Below are 10,745 nucleotides of genomic sequence, written 5' to 3'. Positions count from 1 at the left end.
TTGAATCTCCGATTATGGTAGCTGGTACTTGGAATTCAGATCGTTTCTGGACACGGTCCAGGAATGTGCAAAGCGCTCACGTACGACGTAACGGTGAAACGATCGCGCGTCCGAGAGAGGAATCCCTCGCGATCGTTTCGAGCTTTCGTCAGCAAGGACCGCGTCATTCGAAATTCGCGCTTATCATCTCTCTTCGCAATCTCATCCCTCCTTGCAACGGCATTGATCTTAATTCGATCGATTGCAGGTTCGAGGCTGGTGACGATGGCCCAACTGCGGGAACAGAGGTCGAATGATGTGGAACAAACGGCGGGAAAAATGAGTGAGTATGAATAGCGCATGATTCTTTTTATATGCGACACGCATGTTTGTCCGCTTATGGTGCTTGGTAATATATGGAAATTATATTATATTGTATTATGCTTGGAAAATTAATATTGCTTTCATCGTACGCTGATAAATTAATAAACGGTTACTCATTGCATTGTGAGAAATATATTGAAAATATTGATATAAACAGATATAAATCAATCAAATATCTATCTTTGAAGATTTATAGTGTTTTATGAAAACAAATAATTTTTATCAGAGCTTGTATTTAGGATTTATTTTCGGAATAATACATCATTAATAGAGACAAAGCATTGTTCGAGATACCTTATGTATTCTATTTTCGTAACTAATTAAAATTAATGATATCATATTTATGATTTATATGACTTTATCTATTTTAATTAACTCTTAAATAGTATTTAAATTAGATACAACTATAGATATAATAAGACAATGGATTTTTAATAAAAAGTAAAGAGGATTTTTAAAACGAAATTTTTGAACTGCCGAAAAAATTATTAAAATTTATCGAAAAAAAAACAATTCGAATATTATCGAATAAAGATAAATTTAAAATCTAAAAATATATAAACATCATCTTTGATAAAAATCTCGCTTCTTCGAAGTTTCCGAATAATCTAATATTTAGTGAACGATATATTTCGGCGGAGTCGTGCGCTAGAAAATTTCGCGATGATTCATCGGGTACCCCACAATACTGCGCGTGTCTCGATATGCGTGCGGACACGCACTCCGGAAAGCACATGATTCATCGAATGAAACTCACAATCAGGCAATCTGCATTAACGATGCACCGCCTGATTCTGAGCCAGTCGTTCCTCCGTGCGTTTCTCATCCTCCGCTTTCCTATTTGTCCTCTCCTCTTCTTCTTCTTCTTCTTCTTCCTCTTCGCTCGTCTCTTGCGTTCCTCGCTCCCATCTACCGTTTCTGCACGATTGCCCCGTTAGACGCTGACACGGCCTGTGACCACGTATACCGATTTGTGATATCGCTCGTGAAAAAAAGATTGATTTGAAAATATTATATATCGGAAAATATTATATATCTGAAAAAATCAGCTGCTGTTTCGCGATTCTATTACCTTTCGACTTACGATTTTTGATCGAGGCTGAATTTAAATAACATAAATAACCGACGCACTACCATCCGGCTTTTAATGCGAATTTAATTTGATTGTTAAATAACATACTTTTCAAAGTAGATATGTTAATTTAATCTGGCATATTTCATATTTTGTCGGAAGATTCAATCTTCTTGTTCGGTGGAACGATCCAATTCTAAGATTTAATGGTCATAACTTATTGAAATTAATTAAAGCAATTTAATATCAAGCAGTTATAATGAAAACTTATAATGAAAAAAATTCTGGAACATTATTTAATTATTCAGTTAAATGCAGAAATAATTATGTGTCTATAAAATTGATAATTTGAGATATATACATCGTGTCAATAAGTATAATATAAAAAATAAATACAAGTAATTTTTTAGCTAAATATTTAATAACATTTGCATATTGAATGCAGTTTGGGAAGATAATTTTTTGTTCCTCTTAGCTTTAACAACAATTTTTAGATCTTTTAATCGAGAAGACTTTCTAGAATGATTGTTTCACTAGATTTGAGAGATCATTTCCTTATCTTCATATTCGAGTCGCGTTTCTTCAAAACAACTAGGCTTCTCGTGCAACCACTGAAGCACGAGAGAGTAAATATGTATGTGTAAGGATGTAACGGAGTACTCTATGAGTTATAAAGTTATATATGAGATGAACAGATACAGTGGTTTAATCTTTTACTTAATTATTTATTTGACATATACATGTAATAATTTTACATATATGTTAAATTTTATATATATGTATATATATGTACTCGTCAATTGCGAGTAAACCCTATAACATAAATCTTTAGAAAAGTATTCTTGCAATATTTTCTGAAAATTTTTTTAGAAAAAAAACTTGTTTTTCTCTTAATCTATCTGAAAAGAATTGAATGTATATTCTGTTTTTAAATAAAACTTTATTAAAATTATTTAACTTTAATTTCTTGATTATTCAGTTTTGTTTGATAATTCAAATGTTTCAATTTCACTTAATAAAAAGATACAGTTCTAAGCGCACTTAAACAAGTCAAATATTATGGAAATTTATTAGAAGGAAATATTAAATTTATGAGCATAAATAAGGAATAAAGATAACAAAAATTTAAATAATAATGTGCATACAAATTCAAAATATGTACAATTACGCAACAAAATGCAACTTGAAAGCATATTGCTTTCGGTGAAATTTATCGAATATAGAGTTCTGAGAAAAAAAGAAAGAAAAGCTTTTTATATATATGTGAAATACTAATAATATAATATGTATTATCTCTTTCATATTTTTAGACTTAAATTCTTTAAATATAAGAGTTTTAAATCCTTTTTTAATGAATCAGGATCTTATTGCATCTTTTACCTGAAGATTCTTATTTTTCATATTTTTGTCATTTTATATAATAGAAAAGACAAACATAAGAGCTGTAGGTATCTCTTTTGACATCTCTAAATCTGATAAAAAAACGAGGAATATTCGAGGAATTATGTAACGATTTAGGTACATAAAAATTTGATCATTTTCCTTACATTTTAAGTTTTATTTAACTAAACTGCTTATTTTTTTATGTACCTGAATTGTTATACGGAATTTTTTTCTTTTCTTTTATCAGATTTAGAGGGTCGTGTTAAAAGATATATAGTTCTTGTGTTTGTTTTTTCTATTATATAAAATGATAAAAAGATGATGTGTATATATATAAGAGCTTTCGCTATCTCTCTCTTTCTAAAGAAATAGTCACGTATAAAAGCATTTTGACGTGTCATGAAGATCAGATGAGACTTTCTGTAGACTTTCTTCATAGCCAAATTCCATTTGTCCCAAACTGGATTTTTCAGTACAGATAATGTGATACATAATTAAGATTTTTGACCGCTCAGACTTTTATGGTTTTTGTGAGAGTAGAGTGTAGTAAGACTCGTAGATCTAGTTTCTTTCATAAAGAATGAGCAGAGAGCATCCATGCATTCTTTCGTAAGAAATCTAGCGCGATATGGACAATAGGATTAACGGAACAGTCATTTTTAGCCAGAAGATTATCGTTGGAAAAAAAGATAAAACTCAAGCTTTGTAAATGATAGTGATAGTTTCTAACAAGTAATATCTAATTGTCGTTACACACGAATTCTTTTATTAACCAATAATTGACCAGGCTCTTTTAACTTTACTCTTGTTCACGCCTTTTATTTTTTACTGTTATATTTATTTTTTCTTTTTTTATCTCGATGTAATCAAATCACAGTGCTAAATTACATGTTAAAATTGCAGTGAATTTTAAAGAATATTATATTATATAAAAAGATATATCATTAAAATAAATACTATTATTTACAAGTTATCGATTCAACAATTTCTGAATTATATAATCAAATTCACAGAACATTAAATGCATTTGTTAATTTTTATATTTTTATTAGTTTATGCTAAAACCTCATAGCAACTTAATATTCTTGATTTCTCTGAAATTTTGTATTTTTCTCTTTTTTCCTTTTTAGTATTTCGAATTTTAAAAAGATTAAAAGAAATAACTTAAAGATTTAACCCCTTTCTCTCTCTCGCGCTGATGCATCACTGATCGAAACATCAAAGCGAGCATTACGAAATTGTTCGTGCAGAAATAGTTGGTGAACGTACGGGGAAATTTTCCGGGAAATAAAAGCACTACTCTTGGCCACGGCACCATGGCGAATCGATCCAGGAAGAGAGAGGCTGGGCTCTATTCGATGCTTGCGGATATGATCAGTACGCGTTCTCGGTATATCATTGTGAGCAAAGTGTACAAACAGAATAGCTATATGTATACAATGAAATCTTTTCATAAACGTACTCACTAAGACTCGAATTTAAATGTATTTCTCTTTTAGTGAGAGTTAATGCAAAACTTGATAAAAACAGTTTCGAATTTGAAGGTCTATGGAATGATTATTTCATCAATACCTTTTTGAAATTAAAACAACAAATTAATTCAACGGACAAAAATATTGAAAAAAAGATGAAATGGAATGTTTTATAAATTTAATAGCTATTTTAATTGCCAGATAATATAATATTAAATGATAATATTATAAACGCGTTAAGAAAGATGATTAGGAAGATAATCTGGATTAAATAAAAATTTATCTTGACATTCAAAGTACATCGTTAAAAAATGTCTCAAGTAATAATAATCCGCTGCTAAATATATATTCTGCCTTACATAACAATTACATCAAAGCAACATAAAATGGATCCATTCATGGATGAGGAAAGTCGAGGAAAGTCTCCGGTGAGATTATTTCAGCAATCTTGATGCGGTAGGACAGATTGGATACGCCATTAATGAGGATTGTGCGCGAGTGTCCAGTCCGGGATTACGTAAAACTAGACGCGTTTATTGCACAGCAAACTTTTGCTAATTAGCGCGAGAGAAACCGGCGACCAGCCAGCCGAGATACTCGTATATACGCGAACGCACGCGCGAGCAAGCGTACTCGTAGAGCGGATACCTGCAGGAGGAGAGGAGGAGGAGAAGTAGAAAGACATACGTACATGTATACGGTCTGTCTCACACAAGGAAGAAATCAAGTACACCATCAAATTGACACGCGGAGGATACAGCAACAGTTTCAAGTTGTAATGTTAATTTGCTCTATTAAGGAAAATATATATTTCAGAATTCAGGTTAATTGAGAGAAAGAGATAAAGATTCCTATTAATTTTAAAACTGCCTTAATTCACTAGCAGCCCGAGTTGATTTTTGGCGTTGGAATAATTTGCTAAGTCGATGAAATTTTCGAGAGAGAACATCCAGTGCCAATTATGTACGTACAAAAGGCAGCGTTTTATATTACCGGGATATCCTGTATTTAATTTAGTCTTTTCCCGCGCGCGGTCGCTCTCGCGATATGTCGAGCGATCCGTTACAATATATACATACTTTTTTTTTACTAGCGTTTATTCGAGAAAGCGAATGTGATGCTTCTTAAGACCCGCAACTTTGCATATTTGTATAGATGTTCGCAGACTCGAGAGAGAGAGAGAGAGAGAGAGAGACAGACAGACAGAAAGAAAGCTAAATTATTAAAGGATATTAAAAATTATTCAATAATAATGCAATGACTGATGTAAGAGTATATAGACTCTCATACGTATTTCTTGCATTATTTGTCTAATTATTATTGTAGAATAAATGACAAATTTTAGAGATGAAAGATAATCATTTAGAAATATTGCAAATATTTTTATCTAGAACGATATTTATTTATTTCTAAAACAATAAATTATAATAAAATACGTTAAAATATACACATATTGCTTTTATGACAATTTTCTATTTGTTTTATAATTTTGCGCTCCTGTTTTTGAAGCGTTTCTACTAACCCATATTAAAATCTACATCGATGGATAATGACTTTCGCTCTTTCTTTGGTACCGATCTAATCCACGCCTGCTCATACATAGTATGTGTGTGTGTGTGTTTGTGTGTGCTCGTAGGTAGCAAAAGCGTGTCGGTGCGCGCGGATTGGTACACACGTAGAGACGGGTATACGTAAGAGCATCACGCAGGGTGGCTCATCGGAGAGGAACTAGGAAAGTCTCGAAAATGATGAGGAAGCGCTTTTATTTATGACTTGAATTCGTCGGGTAACGAAGGCACGCTTCGTGATTGACCGATAAGGCAATGATGAAGTCCGAAATGATTGAGTGAAAGAGATGCCGTGCAAAACTTTTTTTTTTTTTTCTTTTACTTACATCATTATATCGTCAAGAATGAAAATCATCGTAAAAATCTTTTCTCAATCCTTTCAGCATTAATATACTTTATTTTATATTTAATTAGTAATAATTAAAATTATATAGATACAATTTTCAACAAGCTTTGAAATTTATGAGAAAATAGTGGTAGTCATATCTCTATAAATATATTATTTATTTAGTTATTTCTTTTTCTTTGTAATAATATTATTAATATTAAAAACTGAAAAATATGCACAATACAAGCGACTTAACTTTCTCAAAATTTTTTTTCCAGTATGTTTTATTGATATGATATATATGAGAATAAATTGTTGTAGGTACGATATATTGCGAAATAACATAACGCTCTCATGCAGAGAGCTTCTGTTTTAATTCCGCGAATCTCTCTTTCTCTTTCTAATCAGAGAAGGAAGCGATCCACTTCAATCTAGATGTATCTATTTATAAGTGAATTGAGGTACACGCCGCGATCGCGAACCAGGTACGTGCTGCTTTTTAGAATATGACTTCCCCCTTCCGGTAAGGAAAAGAAAACGCGCCGCTGATTTATCTCTGGCCGCTCATTTCACTCTCGCCGCTGCAGCGCGTTTTACATAGATTCTCACTGCTCGACTCGTAATTACGCGCATTGAAAGGCAACGCCTTTGATTCCCATAATGTCCAGCATGATGCTTCATATCGCTGGCTTTCCGATTAATTGCTCCACAACTATAACTATAGTTTAACGAGAAATGTCTCACTTACTCTGTACATCAAATTGTTTACATATCAATTGATATATATTTTAGAAACTTTTTAAAGAAATATAAATAATTACTTTTGAACCATCGTAAAAGGATTTTATATAAAGATAAAAATGTTATCATAAGTAGTAAGAATTAATACAGTAATATTTTTTTTATTTATAGACGACTTTATAAGTTTTTTAATATAAATAGTAGTTAATTTTTATCCAATTATTACTTAATTAATTAATAAAATTAGTGCGAATTCTAATAATTTATTATGTGAATTCGTAAATTCGCAAGAACAATTAATGAACGTATGATATTTGAATGATTACGTTCTCTAAGAAAGATTCTTAGCACATCATGCATTGAACTAATATATTCGGTTATCGACATTTCGTGACGTACAATTAGTTTTACCAGACTTAACGAAGTGACAAAACCATTATATATTTAATCTCCCATTAGATCTATTCGTTTTACAGCTAAAACAATTTTTATCACTTTCAACAGAATAATTGAGCACAAACGACTCAATTAAAGTTAAATAGCGAATTATAAGATTATTAATTTCTCTTTATATACGTTTTTTTATAGCTAATGACAAAAATTTCCATCTTTCTTGAAAAAGAAGTATCTCAATTCTTGAAAGAAAGAGAATAAATGATACTTAATCTAAATATAGCATTTATATTATTAGAAAGTTCTCTTATAATATGAAACTTCTATGAAACAATCTTAATTCGTGACATTATATATATACAAATTATATCTCGATTTTTTGTTATTTTATATACAGGGTGTCCGGTAATTACCGTCCCACACCACCTTTTTAGGGCAGCTAGAGCAGGTCCAACTGAACATAAAAGTCCATTATACCTGTACCATTATATATATATATATATATATATATATATATATATATATAAAATCGTTCGCTGAGCGTTTTTAATTAATATTTTAATAATTATTGGGCAAATCGCAAAATGGTACAGGATTTTTATGTTCAGTTTGACCTGCTCTAGCTGCCCTAGAAAGGTGGGGCGGTAATTACCGGACACCCTCTCTATATATACACACGCATATGCACATATGTATGTATAATAATAAATATAAAATTGCCTTTAAACTAACTTAACCCTTATTCCGTACTGATGAATCATTTTTGTCTGTGATTTTTCTAACAACGTCAATTTCTCGAAAACAAATAATCATAAAATAATATATTTAAGTAAATTATTTTTCAAATTTATTATTTTAGTCTTTATTTAGAATGTTCAAAGAAGGTATATACATTTTTTTCAGATTTTTTTAAAACACTTTTACATATTAATAAACTTATCGAAAATACGCTGATCCACCTGTACAGTTAGAAGGTGCCGAAAATAACAATACGGAGTAAGGATTAATATCGATTATGTCAAATCGACCTTGCGTATGTATTTGTATGACAGTGCCTGAGCAATTATCCCACGCCCAAAGATTTGACATCGGATCTGGGGAACAGGTAACTTACGCGATAATGCGTGCGCGAGCACTCTTACGACACGCGCACACACAGACTCGTCGCGCGATAGTACTTGCGTAAACAAGCGTGAAAAAGAACATGCTGCACGATATCGCCGGTATGACACAGCTCGCTACGAACAAATTAGCCGGGCTCGTCATACCTACCTCTCAAAGGTCAGCGTCGACCGAGAAAACGTAAGAGAGCGAGTTTTTAAGAAACTCAACGAACCCGCCGAATATATCCAGCGTGCTTCTGCGCGAAACGCTCGCGAATACAGGCGGGAAACTACGTAATTCCATAATTAAACGTCGTAATTTTATTAATCCGGACTTGAGCTTTCGCTCGTCGTATATTCCCCAGCCCCCTCCCCCCCCCCCTTTACTTCTATGCCATTTTTTTTCTCGCAGGAATTGTACAGAGATGATAACGAGTTAATAGCGTTTACTAACGCACGTATGCTGGGAATGGAACATTTTCAACGAGACCTTTCACCTCGCCGAATTAATATATCTCGTTGTACGTGAAACTTATCTTACGTACATTATCAATCTAATCGAATATCTAATCAATTTGAATGACTAATAATTTATTTTTTTTTTTTTTTTTTGTATTAGAAAAATTAAATTAAATATTTAATATTATTTCGATATTATTATATATAATTCAGCGTAAGTTTGCACACAATATATATTACATAAAATAATATCTTGTATTATTTACCATTGAGATAATTTTTTAAGTATTAAAAGAAATGAAAATCTGATAAAATAAAAATTTGAAGATAAGTACACAGGATGTGGTAATCTTCAAAAACCACGTGATTTATTTACTACGTTATCCAGATGATGCTGCGGATGATAAAGACGAATCTTATCATGTCGAACAATAATAACCTCGCGATTTATCGAAGAATCATCCTTTTTCTCATTGTAAAAGACACATTCACATTTGCCATTCTTTCTAATAATTGAATCATTTATTTGTACCGCACATATTTTTATCAGATGGACCAAAAAATCTTTAATAACATAGAGAAATTAATATAAAAATTTTTAATCATACTTAATAAAGCATAACAAAATATAAATAAAATTTAAAAAATTTACATGAGAATATTAATGTTATTAAAAAATGAAAATAATAATAAAAAATAAAACTAAAAAAATAAAAATTGATATATACCTATAATAAGAAAGAAAACTGAACAAAAAACGATGTGACATGACAGAAAAAGAAACCATGTACACTGTGTAAGTATTTTCGAAAACAACAAGCAATGGAATTTTATCTCAAACCCGGAGATGCCGTCTTTTAGTAGTGAGAGTATATAGCCATGTCGTATGTAGATAATATATCCGAGAGAGAATCTCTAACAAAGCGGGATCTTTCGTAAGGAATAAAGATACTGAAAGTAAAGATACAAAGAAGGGAAAGTGAAGTAGCCGAGACTTTTTTATTGCCGCGATCTTTTATCTGCTTTCTCATTTTTCAATGGACCATGTCTCTCTGTCAAGCCAGTTTGCTCGGAATCGGCGTGGCTTCGTCGACGAAATCAACATTGCGCGACGTTCAACACACGTGCCGTTTGACCACTTTATAATTTTCTACCACTTCCTGTCCGTCTGGTTCGTGGCTCCTCGTGCCTTGTTTCTCGTTCCTCGGCTTCCTCTTCCTCGACTTCTTCAATCCCCGTAGTCGAGAAGAAGGAAATGACGTATCGCGCATAACAAACTGATACGTCGTTCTCAATTGTACTTATCCCGGTGACGTGTTACAGGAAAATCCGGAAATTTGTCAACATTTAATCTATTTTAGTTTTTTTTTTTTTTTTTTTTTTTTTCGATATTAAAAAAATAACTTTTGCATTGAAAATAAATATCGAATTTTTAGCTTTTAATATAATAGAAGTAATGTAAGATGTCTTTATTTGACTTTAAATGTATTTTATTTTGTCAAAACTTTAAAAGTTAATTTTACCAAGTTTTATTTAATATTGAAATTTAAAAAGTTGTAAATAAAAAAGCGAAAAATATATCTTATTATTTTCTATATATGAATAATTTTTAGTCAAACACACACAAATGTTATTTAATTAATCGTATATAAATCAGCGGAATATATCATATATAAAAATTTACTAGACTTTTAAGGTTGACAAAAGATGTAGATAAAGCAACAACAGAGGTTATAGAGACTATTCATACACGAAAAATAGTTCCGCGAATACTCTTTTCCCATTTATTGTTTACTATATATACACTTCCACTCTCATCCGTTAAATGCTATTTGTTCTTGCTTCCGTGCGGTTCCTTTTGTC

At 31.4% G+C, this 10,745-nt stretch overlaps 1 protein-coding gene across 1 annotated transcript in view; it reads left to right on the top strand.

Moving 5' to 3' along the window:
• LOC140663380 (uncharacterized) overlaps positions 1 to 10,745 on the top strand; it is a 109,049-nt gene that overhangs the window by 54,593 nt on the left and 43,711 nt on the right. Inside the window, exon 3 of the mRNA XM_072887481.1 lies at positions 248 to 322. Coding sequence (XP_072743582.1) covers positions 265 to 322 — 58 coding nt within the window. The 5' untranslated portion in view covers positions 248 to 264. The remainder of the gene's footprint in view (positions 1 to 247; positions 323 to 10,745) is intronic.

The sequence above is a fragment of the Anoplolepis gracilipes genome, chromosome 3 (assembly GCF_047496725.1).
Source record: "Anoplolepis gracilipes chromosome 3, ASM4749672v1, whole genome shotgun sequence".
In the NCBI taxonomy this organism is placed as follows: domain Eukaryota; kingdom Metazoa; phylum Arthropoda; class Insecta; order Hymenoptera; family Formicidae; genus Anoplolepis; species Anoplolepis gracilipes.
Note: the sequence above shows the minus strand (reverse complement) of the source record. Positions and strands in the feature narration are given on the sequence as shown.